The sequence below is a fragment of the Sinocyclocheilus grahami genome, unplaced genomic scaffold (genome assembly GCF_001515645.1).
Source record: "Sinocyclocheilus grahami isolate Dianchi unplaced genomic scaffold, SAMN03320097.WGS_v1.1 scaffold1974.1, whole genome shotgun sequence".
NCBI classification, from domain to species: domain Eukaryota; kingdom Metazoa; phylum Chordata; class Actinopteri; order Cypriniformes; family Cyprinidae; genus Sinocyclocheilus; species Sinocyclocheilus grahami.
This window is the reverse complement of record NW_015507153.1, coordinates 10,530-26,342: the sequence shown is the minus strand read 5'-3', so window position 1 is coordinate 26,342 and position 15,813 is coordinate 10,530. Positions and strand designations below refer to the sequence as shown.

General features: G+C 36.8%; 1 protein-coding gene and 2 long non-coding RNA genes across 3 annotated transcripts in view; all 3 read right to left on the bottom strand.

The window, feature by feature from the left end:
• Window positions 1-1,584: 1,584 nt before the first annotated feature.
• Window positions 1,585-2,865, bottom strand: LOC107573552 (uncharacterized). Its single transcript, XR_001607523.1, has 3 exons — window positions 2,797-2,865; window positions 2,565-2,644; window positions 1,585-1,740 (listed from the first exon to the last, which is right to left on the bottom strand). It is a non-coding gene; the product is annotated as an uncharacterized lncRNA (long non-coding RNA).
• A 1,434-nt stretch (window positions 2,866-4,299) lies between these two features.
• LOC107573549 (uncharacterized) lies at window positions 4,300-5,624 on the bottom strand. Its single transcript, XR_001607522.1, has 3 exons — window positions 5,556-5,624; window positions 5,324-5,403; window positions 4,300-4,499 (listed from the first exon to the last, which is right to left on the bottom strand). It is a non-coding gene; the product is annotated as an uncharacterized lncRNA (long non-coding RNA).
• Window positions 5,625-6,392: 768 nt separating this feature from the next.
• Window positions 6,393-15,813, bottom strand: part of LOC107573547 (histone deacetylase 3-like) — a 9,822-nt gene continuing 401 nt past the window's right edge. Inside the window, exons 2-9 of the mRNA XM_016259986.1 lie at window positions 12,383-12,526; window positions 12,134-12,214; window positions 8,799-8,872; window positions 8,664-8,728; window positions 8,458-8,547; window positions 7,646-7,704; window positions 7,414-7,493; window positions 6,393-6,589 (exon numbers count right to left, since the gene is read on the bottom strand). Of these exons, the coding sequence (XP_016115472.1) occupies window positions 6,428-6,589; window positions 7,414-7,493; window positions 7,646-7,704; window positions 8,458-8,547; window positions 8,664-8,728; window positions 8,799-8,872; window positions 12,134-12,214; window positions 12,383-12,526 (755 nt within the window). The 3' untranslated portion in view covers window positions 6,393-6,427. The remainder of the gene's footprint in view (window positions 6,590-7,413; window positions 7,494-7,645; window positions 7,705-8,457; window positions 8,548-8,663; window positions 8,729-8,798; window positions 8,873-12,133; window positions 12,215-12,382; window positions 12,527-15,813) is intronic.

The window sequence follows — 15,813 nt, the reverse complement described above, 5'->3', positions numbered from 1 at the left end:
CTCACAGCTTCTGGCACACTGTAATCTGGAGTGACGAGACCAAAATAGAGCTTTCTGGTCAACCACAAGCGCTATATTTGGAGAGGGGTCAACAAGGCCTATGATGGTGGCTCACTCGTGTTTGGGGGGTGAGCTCTAAAGGCTTGGGGAATCTTTGAAAATTGATGGCAAGATGAATGCAGCATGTTATCAGAAAATACTGGCAGCCAATTTGCATTCTTCTGGTGGAAAGCTGTGCATGGAATGGTCTTGGACTTTCCAGCATGAGAATGACCCTATCCTCCAGTGGTTACAGCAGAAAAAGGCTTCATATGATCGAGCCACTCTGGGGAGATCTCAAAGACTTTGCATGACCTGGAGGCATTTTGCCAAGCTGAATGGGCAGCTATACCACCTGCAAGAATTTGGGGCCTTATAGACAACTATTACAAAAAGACTAGACGCGGTCATTGATGCTAAAGGGGGCAATACACTGTAATGAGAACTAAGGGTGTGGAGACTTTTGGCCAGGGGTTATTTCATTTTTTCTTTGTTGCTATGTTTTGTTTTATGATTGTGTCATTTTGTTATAACCTACAGCTGAATATGAATCGCATAAGAAATGTGTTTTGCGTGCTCGCTCATGTTTTCTTTAAAAAGGGTACATATATTATCAATACTCCAAGGGTGTGCAAACTTTTGAGCACAACTGTAGAATAGAAATAGAATAGAGTGCAAGTGTAGATGGAAGAGACGTGTCTTTAGCGTTTCTTGAAGATGGCTAAAGACTCCACCAGCAGCGAACAGTTAAGGTAAACGTCTGTGAAAGTGATTTTGTGCCTCTTTGATAATAATAATAATCAACATTGATTCAGCATATTAGAGTGATCTCTGAAGATTATGTGACACTGAAGACTGGAGTAATGATGCTGAAAATTCAGCTGTGCATCACAGAAATAAATTACATTTTACAATATATCCACATAGAAAACACTTATTTTAAAGTGCCCCTATTATGCCATGTCGAATAATGCCTTTCATTCAGTAAATGATCTGTAAATGATCTGCAAAGTTGTAAAAATGAAGTTTAGAATCGACTCTGAACAGCCGAAACAAGTCTTTAATAATTCAAATCCCACTTCCATGATGGCTACACGTCACTGGGTAACACATTTGCATAATGCTCTATTCTGCATTGGCTGGCCACAAACAACTTGACCCCGCCCACAAACGTGGAGTTCGCATTAGACCAATCACAACAGACTGGGCCATCTGACCAATCAGAGCAGAGTAGGTTCATGGAAAGGCGGGGTTTAGAGAGACTGAATCTCAGAACTGCCTCGAACTAATCGTTTGAGAATAGTTGGAAAACGAGGTGATAAATGCATATTTTGAGAAAATGTACGTGTTGTTTGGAACAATACTAGGAACCTTCAAAATGGCATAATAGGGGTACTTTAACAAATATATTTCACAATATTATGGTTTTGACTATTTTTGATCGAATAAATGCAGCCTTGATGAGAAGAGGAGACTTCATTAAAAAATGTTTTTTTTTAAATCTTATAGAGCCCAAATTTGTAAACACTAGTGTTACAGTCACCTAGAGAAATTGTCTTCTGATCCTCGCTCATCAGGATCGGCCTCGTCTGGTCGCTCGTAGCTCAGCAAATCAGAGGGAACGTCGTGGATCTGAACACTTGGAGCGTGATTTAACATCTTCAGGCTCTCAAACACTGTTTGACGAATCTGCTCCAAATACTAGAAAAACCAGGTCATGTATTGGTTACAGCTGAGTGATGACGGGGCACTGAACACCTATTTCAACGATTTCAAACCTTAAGAAATATGTGACCCTGGAGCACAAAAGCAGTCTTAAGTCGCTGGGGTATATTTGTAGCAATAGCCAATACATTGTATGGGTCAAAATTATCGATTTTTCTTTTATGCCAAAAATCATTAGGATGTTAAAGAAAGATCATGTTCCATGAAGATATTTTGTAAATTTCCTACTGTAAATATATAAAAACTTAATTTTTGATTAGTAATATGCATTGCTAAGAACTTCATTTGGACAACTTTAAAGATGATTTTCTCAATATTTAGATTTTGTTTGCACCCTCAGATTCCAGATTTTCAAATAGTTGTATCTCGTCCAAATATTGTCCGATCCTAACAAACCATACATCAATGGAAAAATGATTCATGATGACGTACAAACCTTAATTTTGAAAAACTGACACTTAGGACTGGTTTTGTGGTCCAGGGTCACATATAATACACTATAATTACTTTCACTTTTTCATATAAAATCAGAACTGTTCTATTTTGACAATGTTTCAATTTTACACTTTTTAAAACTATAACTTTAAGTTCAAGAGAGCATCTTGTGCTGCATCTGAATCTCAAGCATTTCTAATGGATTTTTCATTATGCAGCACTTCTTGGTTTTCCATTTTTCAAGATCCTCAACTTGTTATTTCCAGGTTTTAAAGAGGTTTTGAATGTGTACATGCGGACACAAATGTACTGTCAAGATTTGTAGAAAAAAAAAAAAACTATATTGTGAGGAAAATAACGCATACTTGTCTAGAATTTTGGTTTTCTATCCTTGTGCTGACATCTGGGTGAAGTGTGAAGTCTGGAGCAAAATATTCAAAGTATTCTGTGCAGAGGACAAATATAGTGACGAGGAACAGTTTTAAAGCAGTGCATTAGAGGACACTAATTCACACAAGCGCTAGATAACATGTAATAGCAAAACAAAACATCCAATACTTCTAGTTGTCTTCTCATGTGACACAGTTGCTGTCTTACCACTATATGGCAGCTCATCACTAATGGACTCCTCAACTAGTAAAGATGTTTCATATGTCCTAAAAATCAAATATATGATACATTAATGAACATATCAGAAAGAGTCAAAGATAGAAGTGTAGCACTTACAGCCAAAACAGCTTAGAAACCCAAAGTCTTAACATATGACCTCCTAAATGAACACGATCAGAGACTCGATAGAAGCGAGATAATGAGGAGGAAGTAAGAGAAATCATAGGATAATGAGCAAATCCCAACATTTGAATAGAACAGTTGTAATGCTACATTGCAGTGCAAACTGGTTTACTGTTTTTAATTTATTAGAGTGATCTCTGAAGATTATGTGACACTGAAGACTGGAGTAATGATGCTGAAAATTCAGCTGTGCATCACAGAAATAAATTACATTTTACAATATATCCACATAGAAAACACTTATTTTAAAGTGCCCCTATTATGCCATGTCGAATAATACCTTTCATTCAGTAAATGATCTGTAAATGATCTGCAAAGTTGTAAAGCTGAAAGTGCATGATAAATGAAGTTTAGAATCGACTCTGAACAGCCGAAAAAAAGTAGTTAATAATTCAAATCCCACTTCCATGATGGCTACACGTCACTGGGTAACACATTTGCATAATGCTCTATTCTGCATTGGCTGGCCACAAACAACTTGACCCCGCCCACAAACATGTCATTTTACTGACGACTGATCTCTAATCTCGTGGAGTTCACATTAGACCAATCACAACAGACTGGGCCATCTGACCAATCAGAGCAGAGTAGGTTCATGGAAAGGCGGGGTTTAGAGAGACTGAATCTCAGAACTGCCTCGAACTAATCGTTTGAGAATAGTTGGAAAACGAGGTGATAAATGCATATTTTGAGAAAATGTACGTGTTGTTTGGAACAATACTAGGAACCTTCAAAATGGCATAATAGGGGTACTTTAACAAATATATTTCACAATATTATGGTTTTGACTATTTTTGATCGAATAAATGCAGCCTTGATGAGAGGAGGAGACTTCATTAAAAAATTATTATTTTTTAAAAATCTTATAGAGCCCAAATTTGTAAACACTAGTGTTACAGTCACCTAGAGAAGTTGTCTTCTGATCCTCGCTCATCAGGATCGGCCTCGTCTGGTCGCTCGTAGCTCAGCAAATCAGAGGGAACGTCGTGGACATTAGACCAATCACAACAGACTGGGCCATCTGACCAATCAGAGCAGAGTAGGTTCATGGAAAGGCGGGGTTTAGAGAGACAATCTCAGAACTGCCTCGAACTAATCGTTTGAGAATAGTTGGAAAATGAGGTGATAAATGCATATTTTGAGAAAACGTACGTGTTGTTTGGAACAATACTAGGAACCTTCAAAATGGCATAATAGGGGTACTTTAACAAATATATTTCACAATATTATGGTTTTGACTATTTTTGATCGAATAAATGCAGCCTTGATGAGAAGAGGAGACTTCATTAAAAAATGTTTTTTTTTAAATCTTATAGAGCCCAAATTTGTAAACACTAGTGTTACAGTCACCTAGAGAAATTGTCTTCTGATCCTCGCTCATCAGGATCGGCCTCGTCTGGTCGCTCGTAGCTCAGCAAATCAGAGGGAACGTCGTGGATCTGAACACTTGGAGCGTGATTTAACATCTTCAGGCTCTCAAACACTGTTTGACGAATCTGCTCCAAATACTAGAAAAACCAGGTCATGTATTGGTTACAGCTGAGTGATGACGGGGCACTGAACACCTATTTCAACGATTTCAAACCTTAAGAAATATGTGACCCTGGAGCACAAAAGCAGTCTTAAGTCGCTGGGGTATATTTGTAGCAATAGCCAATACATTGTATGGGTCAAAATTATCGATTTTTCTTTTATGCCAAAAATCATTAGGATGTTAAAGAAAGATCATGTTCCATGAAGATATTTTGTAAATTTCCTACTGTAAATATATAAAAACTTAATTTTTGATTAGTAATATGCATTGCTAAGAACTTCATTTGGACAACTTTAAAGATGATTTTCTCAATATTTAGATTTTGTTTGCACCCTCAGATTCCAGATTTTCAAATAGTTGTATCTCGTCCAAATATTGTCCGATCCTAACAAACCATACATCAATGGAAAAATGATTCATGATGACGTACAAACCTTAATTTTGAAAAACTGACACTTAGGACTGGTTTTGTGGTCCAGGGTCACATATAATACACTATAATTACTTTCACTTTTTCATATAAAATCAGAACTGTTCTATTTTGACAATGTTTCAATTTTACACTTTTTAAAACTATAACTTTAAGTTCAAGAGAGCATCTTGTGCTGCATCTGAATCTCAAGCATTTCTAATGGATTTTTCATTATGCAGCACTTCTTGGTTTTCCATTTTTCAAGATCCTCAACTTGTTATTTCCAGGTTTTAAAGAGGTTTTGAATGTGTACATGCGGACACAAATGTACTGTCAAGATTTGTAGAAAAAAAAAAAAACTATATTGTGAGGAAAATAACGCATACTTGTCTAGAATTTTGGTTTTCTATCCTTGTGCTGACATCTGGGTGAAGTGTGAAGTCTGGAGCAAAATATTCAAAGTATTCTGTGCAGAGGACAAATATAGTGACGAGGAACAGTTTTAAAGCAGTGCATTAGAGGACACTAATTCACACAAGCGCTAGATAACATGTAATAGCAAAACAAAACATCCAATACTTCTAGTTGTCTTCTCATGTGACACAGTTGCTGTCTTACCACTATATGGCAGCTCATCACTAATGGACTCCTCAACTAGTAAAGATGTTTCATATGTCCTAAAAATCAAATATATGATACATTAATGAACATATCAGAAAGAGTCAAAGATAGAAGTGTAGCACTTACAGCCAAAACAGCTTAGAAACCCAAAGTCTTAACATATGACCTCCTAAATGAACACGATCAGAGACTCGATAGAAGCGAGATAATGAGGAGGAAGTAAGAGAAATCATAGGATAATGAGCAAATCCCAACATTTGAATAGAACAGTTGTAATGCTACATTGCAGTGCAAACTGGTTTACTGTTTTTAATTAGTGATGCACCAACATTACAGACAAGTTTTTAGTTCTAAGTGAGAGTAAGTGATTCTCATAATGCAATAATGACCATATTGTTCCTTGCTGTGGTTGAAAATAACTTGTATTACAGTAAAGATTTGTCATATCACTGTTTAAACAGGAAGCTGCTAGAAAGTGGCAAGTGATGCAAAGATACAAGTTTAACTGGATCATTAGACCAATCACAACAGACTGGGCCATCTGACCAATCAGAGCAGAGTAGGTTCATGGAAAGGCGGGGTTTAGAGAGACAATCTCAGAACTGCCTCGAACTAATCGTTTGAGAATAGTTGGAAAATGAGGTGATAAATGCATATTTTGAGAAAACGTACGTGTTGTTTGGAACAATACTAGGAACCTTCAAAATGGCATAATAGGGGTACTTTAACAAATATATTTCACAATATTATGGTTTTGACTATTTTTGATCGAATAAATGCAGCCTTGATGAGAGGAGGAGACTTCATTAAAAAATTATTATTTTTTAAAAATCTTATAGAGCCCAAATTTGTAAACACTAGTGTTACAGTCACCTAGAGAAGTTGTCTTCTGATCCTCGCTCATCAGGATCGGCCTCGTCTGGTCGCTCGTAGCTCAGCAAATCAGAGGGAACGTCGTGGATCTGAACACTTGGAGCGTGATTTAACATCTTCAGGCTCTCAAACACTGTTTGACGAATCTGCTCCAAATACTAGAAAAACCAGGTCATGTATTGGTTACAGCTGAGTGATGACGGGGCACTGAACACCTATTTCAACGATTTCAAACCTTAAGAAATATGTGACCCTGGAGCACAAAAGCAGTCTTAAGTCGCTGGGGTATATTTGTAGCAATAGCCAATACATTGTATGGGTCAAAATTATCGATTTTTCTTTTATGCCAAAAATCATTAGGATGTTAAAGAAAGATCATGTTCCATGAAGATATTTTGTAAATTTCCTACTGTAAATATATAAAAACTTAATTTTTGATTAGTAATATGCATTGCTAAGAACTTCATTTGGACAACTTTAAAGATGATTTTCTCAATATTTAGATTTTGTTTGCACCCTCAGATTCCAGATTTTCAAATAGTTGTATCTCGTCCAAATATTGTCCGATCCTAACAAACCATACATCAATGGAAAAATGATTCATGATGACGTACAAACCTTAATTTTGAAAAACTGACACTTAGGACTGGTTTTGTGGTCCAGGGTCACATATAATACACTATAATTACTTTCACTTTTTCATATAAAATCAGAACTGTTCTATTTTGACAATGTTTCAATTTTACACTTTTTAAAACTATAACTTTAAGTTCAAGAGAGCATCTTGTGCTGCATCTGAATCTCAAGCATTTCTAATGGATTTTTCATTATGCAGCACTTCTTGGTTTTCCATTTTTCAAGATCCTCAACTTGTTATTTCCAGGTTTTAAAGAGGTTTTGAATGTGTACATGCGGACACAAATGTACTGTCAAGATTTGTAGAAAAAAAAAAAAACTATATTGTGAGGAAAATAACGCATACTTGTCTAGAATTTTGGTTTTCTATCCTTGTGCTGACATCTGGGTGAAGTGTGAAGTCTGGAGCAAAATATTCAAAGTATTCTGTGCAGAGGACAAATATAGTGACGAGGAACAGTTTTAAAGCAGTGCATTAGAGGACACTAATTCACACAAGCGCTAGATAACATGTAATAGCAAAACAAAACATCCAATACTTCTAGTTGTCTTCTCATGTGACACAGTTGCTGTCTTACCACTATATGGCAGCTCATCACTAATGGACTCCTCAACTAGTAAAGATGTTTCATATGTCCTAAAAATCAAATATATGATACATTAATGAACATATCAGAAAGAGTCAAAGATAGAAGTGTAGCACTTACAGCCAAAACAGCTTAGAAACCCAAAGTCTTAACATATGACCTCCTAAATGAACACGATCAGAGACTCGATAGAAGCGAGATAATGAGGAGGAAGTAAGAGAAATCATAGGATAATGAGCAAATCCCAACATTTGAATAGAACAGTTGTAATGCTACATTGCAGTGCAAACTGGTTTACTGTTTTTAATTAGTGATGCACCAACATTACAGACAAGTTTTTAGTTCTAAGTGAGAGTAAGTGATTCTCATAATGCAATAATGACCATATTGTTCCTTGCTGTGGTTGAAAATAACTTGTATTACAGTAAAGATTTGTCATATCACTGTTTAAACAGGAAGCTGCTAGAAAGTGGCAAGTGATGCAAAGATACAAGTTTAACTGGATCTAATAAAATGTTTTGCCAAAGGCAATGCATTTTCATTTTGGTAATTAAGACTTTGCAAAGAGGCTATCATTATTAAAAATGTAACTGTACATGACAACAAAACCAAAGCCTATGTGTCAGTGACAGAACTATACTGTTGCTCATTTCACATCAAGACTGAAAAAATAACATTGTAATTGGACCTCAGAGATGCAAAAAAATTATGATATGACCCCTTTAAAGAAGTTTCCTTTATTATACAACTACTTCCTCTTCTGATGATTTATAGTGAACTGAGCAGTGAAATGATAAACATACCAGCATCTAGCAACGTTTCTCACAGTGTATCCTCCTCCACCCAGAACAAGCAGCGGGATTTTGAAGCTCTTCACAAACTCCACACAATCTCTACAAGTACAAGTGTTTAAACAAGATTAGCAAGGGTTTCAAAATACTGCGTGCAGGTGAAGAAAAGATGACGGTGTTAGATTATGGAGTAGTTTTTTTTTGTTTGTTTTTTTTACCCATGTCCACGTATGCTGAGATTGAAGCATCCTAATCGATCACAGCCCAGAGAATCAGCTCCACACTGCAGACAAAGCACAGAGATGAGCAACAAAACCCCAGCAGATCCAGACCAACGGAGAGCGTGATCTCACCTGGAGAACAACGCAGGTGGGCTGATAGAAGTCCACCACCTGCTTGATAACCGGCTGAAACAGGTGTCTGTAGCCTGAGAACATCAAAACAAACAATCCTCATGTCACTTCACTTCTCATGTAAATAGATCTTAAAATAACAAGTCTCATTTTCTGGGAATTTGATCAAAAGGATGTCTATGATTAAAACAAGAACAAGCTCAGAAAAATCAACTTAATTCAAAGGGAAAACACGTTTTCATTCACCAGTGACAGATATTTGTTCTTGTTTTAAGCATGAACTCATTTCGTTCAATTCAATGAAAATTCAAGACTTCGTTTCACATTCGGATTTCAAGTAAATGTATCCTGATTCAAGGATGTTTAGATCATTGTACTGGAAAACAAAAATACAGAAGAAGTCATTCGCCAACATTTAATGCCATGACTCTATGAGTTAAAAGGCCCGTTCACACCAAGGACGATAGCTATGAAGATAACAATAAAGATATAGTTCTAAAAATCGTTCTCAATATTAAAGAATAGCAGAGTCCACACCACAGCTATAACGATAAAGACAAAGAGAAACGATATCAAAAACTTTCAAAACGATTTTTCTCCAGCTGATTAACGATAAAAAAAAATTGACAGCCAATCAGAATCCATCCTGCTGTAACGAGCTCGAGAATTTAAAGCGGCAGACGCACGTGCGCTTAGAATAAACAGATGATATCGTTCTTGGTGTGAACGGGGCTAAAGACTTTCTGCTCTGATTTAAGACTTTTTTTCATGTCTTAAAAAGTGTGGAAGGGTGAATCAAGACTTTAAGACCTTTTTAAGGCCAGCAGAAACCCTGAATATTTACACTGCTCCAAAAGCAGGTTGTGTTCAGAGAATAATAGCTACTTGCATAACCTGAAAATTACTCATGCGGTTGAACTGATATCTTTGACCATATGCCACCCAGTACAACAACAGTATATAACTTAACTATTACAATTACATGGCTACGCTTTGGAAGATTAATCATACAGGTGCATCTCAATAAATTAGAATGTCATGGAAAAGTTCATTTATTTCAGTAATTCAACTCAAATGGTGAAACTCGTGTATTAAATAAATTCAATGCACACAGACTGAAGTAGTTTAAGTCTTTGGTTCTTTTAATTGTGATGATTTTGGCTCACATTTAACAAAAACCCACCAATTCACTATCTCAACAAATTAGAACATGGTGACATGCCAATTAGGTAATCAACTCTAAACACCTGCAAAGGTTTCCTGAGCCTTCAAATGGTCTCTCAGTTTGGTTCACTAGGCTACACAATCATGGGGAAGACTGCTGATCTGACAGTTGTCCAGAAGACAATCATTGACACCCTTCACAAGGAGGGTAAGCCACAAACATTCATTGCCAAAGAAGCTGGCTGTTCACAGAGTGCTGTATCCAAGCATGTTAACAGAAAGTTGAGTGGAAGGAAAAAGTGTGGAAGAAAAAGATGCACAACCAACCGAGAGAACTGCAGCCTTATTAGGATTGTCAAGCAAAATTGATTCAAGAATTTGAGTGAACATCACAAGGAATGGACTGAGGCTGGGGTCAAGGCATCAAGAGCCACCATACACAGACATGTCAAGGAATTTGGCTACAGTTGTCGTATTCCTCTTGTTAAGCCCCTCCTGAACCACAGACAATGTCAGAGGCGTCTTACCTGGGCTAAGGAGAAGAAGAACTGGACTGTTGCCCAGTGGTCCAAAGTCCTCTTTTCAGATGAGAGCAAGTTTGGTATTTCAGAATCAGAATCAGAAGAGCTTTATTACCAAGTATGTTTACACACACAAGGAATTTGACTTGACGACAGGAGCTTCCAGTGTAGAAGAAAGTACAAACATAGTGCAGACATACATTGGAATAACACAGTAGGAATGTAATATAACACTAATATAATTAAAAAAAGACAAATTGAATAATGTACTATATACAGAAATAGAAGTATAGGAAAATTAACAGAATTAACAGGATGGCGCCGCAAATGGCAGCCAGGACGCTGAGCTCCGCGATTCTTCTATTGTTTTTGTTTGTTTGTTCTGTGTTTTGTCATTCTTCTTCTATAAGTTTTACCAGAGACGAACTCCTTAACATTAAGCAGCACACCCCAGACAATATTTTTCCGGTTTTTGATTATTCAGACGTTTTGTTGGACATTCTAGTTAGTCGGAGGTACAGCTGTGTTGTTCAAACGTGCGTGCAGAAGACGCAGACGCCCTGGTGAAGCTCCGCGCGCACGCGGCATTCGGACTGTGCTCCCAAGCATTCATCTCGCGAATGTCCGTTCCCTTATTAACAAAACGGATGAACTTCTTCTCCTCACCCGCACCAACAAGGACTTTTCAAACTCTGCTGCACTGTGCTTCACTGAAAGCTGGCTGAGTGAAGCCATTCCGGACAACGCGCTTCATCTGCCGGGCTACCAGCTGTTCAGAGCGGATCGCATCGCGGAGTTAACGGGGAAAACCTGGAGTTATGGACTGTGTTTCTACATCAACGAACGTTGGTGTTCAGATGTAACAACGCAGAAAAAGGTATGCTGTCCTAATTTAGAGGCACTCATCATAAACTGTAAACCTTTCTACTCACCATGGGAGTTTTCCTCTTTCATTCTTATGAACGTGTACGTGCCTCCGGACGCGTGCGTGAGCGCCGCGATGCAACAGCTGGCTTGAAGTCCAGTGTTAAGTTTCCACAGTTTGTGATGATTTGGGGTGCAATGTCATCTGCTGGTGTTGGTCCATTGTGTTTTTTGAAAACCAACGTCACTGCACCCGTTTACCAAGACATTTTGGAATACAGAATCTATGGGCTATTGTCAAGAGGAAAATGAGAAACAAGAGACCAAAAAATGCAGATGAGCTGAAGGCCACTGTCAAAGAAACCTGGGCTTCCATACCACCTCAGCAGTGCCACAAACTGATCACCTCCATGCCACGCCAAATTGAGGCAGTAATTAAAGCAAAAGGAGCCCCTACCAAGTATTGAGTACATGTACAGTAAATGAACATACTTTCCAGAAGGTCAACAATTCACTAAAATGTTTTTTTATTGGTCTTATGAAGTATTCTAATTTGTTGAGATAGTGAATTGGTGGGTTTTTCTTAAATGTTAGCCAAAATCATCACAATTAAAAGAACCAAAGACTTAAACTACTTCAGTCTGTGTGCATTTAATTTATTTAATACACGAGTTTCACAATTTGAGTTGAATTACTGAAATAAATGAACTTTTCCACGACATTCTAATTTATTGAGATGCACCTGTATATAGACTCATATGAATATTAGAGTGTAAATCAACTCACTCTGGTCATCTATACCATCTCGCAGCGGGACATTCAAGCAGTAGTAGCGGCCGCTCTCAGCTCCCACCTCATACATATCACCTTCATATCAACACACAACAGCACCACTTACTATCATTACCATGCTTTATCAATAGTCTGTATGTTTGTGAAGATCAAGCTCCTTTTTTTAAAAATGTATGTATTATTAGTATGTACTAGTACTATTTTTTTGCTTGTTTGTTTTTCCAGACAGTAGGAACAACATACCAGTTCCTGGGAAAAAGTAGTTCCCGTATTTGTGGAAGGATACAGTCATGACTCTGTCTGTGAGATAAAACGCTTCCTGAACACCATCACCGTGATGAATATCAATGTCAATGTAGAGCACGCGTGGATGATACCTATCAGACACAAACAGTAGAGATAAACATTATAGTCAACATGTCCTGCTAATTATATAACTATGGATGTAGGTTTAATGAGGTCATATTAAAAGAACGGAATATCTGCACCACTAGCATCACCAAACAAAATTGCAAATATAAAGTTATTTTTTATTCATTCATTCATCAACTATTTAAATTAATTCCAAAAAAGCTAAAATGCGATTAAAATACATTCATAAATGCGTTCATATATGTGACCCTGGAGCACAAAAGCAGTCTTAAGTCGCTGGGGTATATTTGTAGCGATAGCCAACAATACATTGTATGGGTCAAAATTATTGATTTTTCTTTTATGCCAAAAATCGTTAGGATATTCAGTAAAGATCATGTTCCATGAAGATATTTTGTAAAATTCCTACTGTACCTCTCTCAAACGCTTAGTTTTCTACAAAGTCCCTCCTTCCGACAAGCGCAGTCTGCTCTGATTGGCCAGCTGACCCAGTGCATTGTGATTGGCCGAACACCGCAAGCACTTCCGAAAGAGGAAGAGAGTCTCCACAGATACAGTGATGAAGCTGGTATGTGTTTGCAGTATACAAGCCCCGGTTAAGACAGCTGACTTCACAGTGATCTCGCTCTCTCGCTCTCTCGCTCTCTCTCACACACACACAGAAGGCCAAATAAAGTGCTTTTGCCAGAAACACACAGCGTCTCCCTGACATGGCTGCTTCAACACTAACTGCGGTTACTGAAACCACGCCTTCTTTCTTTGCATGCACATGTGGGCGCATTATGCAAACATTTCCACATAGTGAGGTAGATATGTGGGGGCGTGTTAGAACGAGCCGTTTTAGGGGGGCGTGGCAGAGTCTTAACTTTGATAAAGAATATCTCTTTGGTCTTGAGACTTTAGTCTTTGCAACTTCAGGGATCTTATCTATGCACAATCAGCTTGTAACACTCCAAAGAGAAAGGAAAACTTGAAATCGCATCATATGACCCCTTTAAATCTTCCAAGAGGTGCCTAGTTACACACAAAATACTACATGTCCTACTAGACACAAAAGGTTTAAAACAGGATACTGAGTGCTCAATATTGCTACTCTTAACATTAAATACAAGTCTTATATTGATGAAAGTCCTCCTCGGCTATGTTTATTCACACTGCAACAATAACCTCCTGAATTCGATTTTGTTTTTCCTCCAATAACAACAAAATGAACACAAAAACCATTTTATTTTTTTGTTTTTAAACTAGCATTTCCGAAAGTGTTGACACATTTAAAGAGAATTCGACGGGGCAGTTCTGAATGAAGCTGCTCCTTTATACATTAGTCGTATATAACGTTAGGTGTATTATATGAAGTGCAATGCAGAATAAAAGAGCTTTGTTTCCTGCTGTATAGTGCACTGCTGTGGTCAGCAAACAGCCCGATGCTCGTCTCTAAACATGTCAACAGTGAGGATCCGGAGGGAAGTCACTGATTAGCTTTTCCAGGGAGCCAAGCGGGATCCTCTTCACAGCGAGCGGGACACTAAAGGAGTTGGGTTTTTTAACGACCGCGTTTCGACTTCAGCAAATCAGTTTGAGCGAATGCAAACAACGTGATTCCAACATCCAGCCACGCAAGAAAACGTGCATTTTACCTGAAGACGTGATCAATAAGGAAAGTCGTATTTACATTTATGTAACTTTCAGCGGATTCTTAAACTTGAATATTATTCTTAAAGCACAAAATGACCAATGAGGTGTCAAGCACCCAAAGCAGTACATATTTATTCTAGAAGTTCTCTTTAATTGAAAAATATGCATTTTCATACTGTAGTAGGCCTACTGTATATTACACACACGTATCAGAAGTCAGAAAGAGCTTTATTGCCAAGTATGTTTACACATACAAGGAATCTGTTTTAGTGTCACAAGCTTCCAGTACACGGAGACAACAACAACACACACAGACAATAAAAATAAGATGTGAATAAAATACATGTATAAATATAAATAAAGCACACACACACACATATACACACAAAGGATAAATATGTACAGGTGTGCTAGTGCTATAGATAAAATACTGTAGAATATGAATAGAATAAAAATTTAAAGTTGTAGGGATGTACAAGTATGTAAAGAGATAAATAGTAACGTTATAAGGTTATTGCACATATTTGTATTGCACAATGGGAGAATATTTAACTGTTCATGAGGTAGATTGCCTATTGCCTATATATATATATATATATTTGTATTGCACAATGGGAGAACATTTAACTGTTCATGAGGTAGATTGCCTTTTGCCTATATATATATATATATGAATATATACACTGCCGTTCAAAAGTTTGGGATCAGTAAGATTTTTTATGTTTTTTAAAGAGGTTATGCTGCTCATCAAGCCTGCATTTATTTGATCAAAAATACAGAAAAAAACTGTCATTTTGTGAAATAGCCTATTATTGCAATTTAACAAAGCCATTTTCTATTTTAATATACTTTAAAATATAATTTATTCCTGTGAAGCAAAGCTGAATATTCAGCATCATTATTCCAGATTTTAGTGTCACACGATCTTCAGAAATCATTCTAATATATGCTGATTTATTATCAGTGCTGGAAACTGTTGTGTTGCTTAATATTTTTTGGGGCCTGTGATATTATTTCCGGATTCTTTGATAAATAAAAGGTTAAAAAGAACAGTATTTATTCAAAATGGAAATTGTGTTAAATATACACAACTATTCAAAAAAAAAAAAAAGTTTGGGGTCAGTACATTTATTTTTTTCTTCTTCTTTTAAAAGAAACTTTTAGAATACTTTTATTCAGCAAGGATGTGTTAAATGGATAAAAAGTGATATTGTTAGAAAAGATTTTGAATATTATTCAGCAAGGATGTGTTAAATGGATAAAAAGTGATATTGTTAGAAAAGATTTCTATTTTGAATTAATTCTGTTCTTTTTAACTTTTTATTTTGTTTATGAAACAGGTTCCAAAAAAATATGAAGCAGCACAACAGTTTCAACACTGATAATAAATCAGAATAAGAATGATTTATAAAAGGATCATGTGACACCGAGGACTGGAGTAATGATGCTGAAAATTCAGTGCTGCGTCACAGAAATAAATTAGATTTTAAGATAGGAAACCAATATTAGAAACTGCCATAATATTTAACAATATTACTGTTTTTTTCTGTATTTTTGATCAAATAAATACAGCATTGATCAGCAGAAGAGACTCCATTTAAAAGAACATTACAAATCTAAAAGATATACCTCTGTCTGTCTGTCTGTCTGTCTGTGTGTGTGTGTGT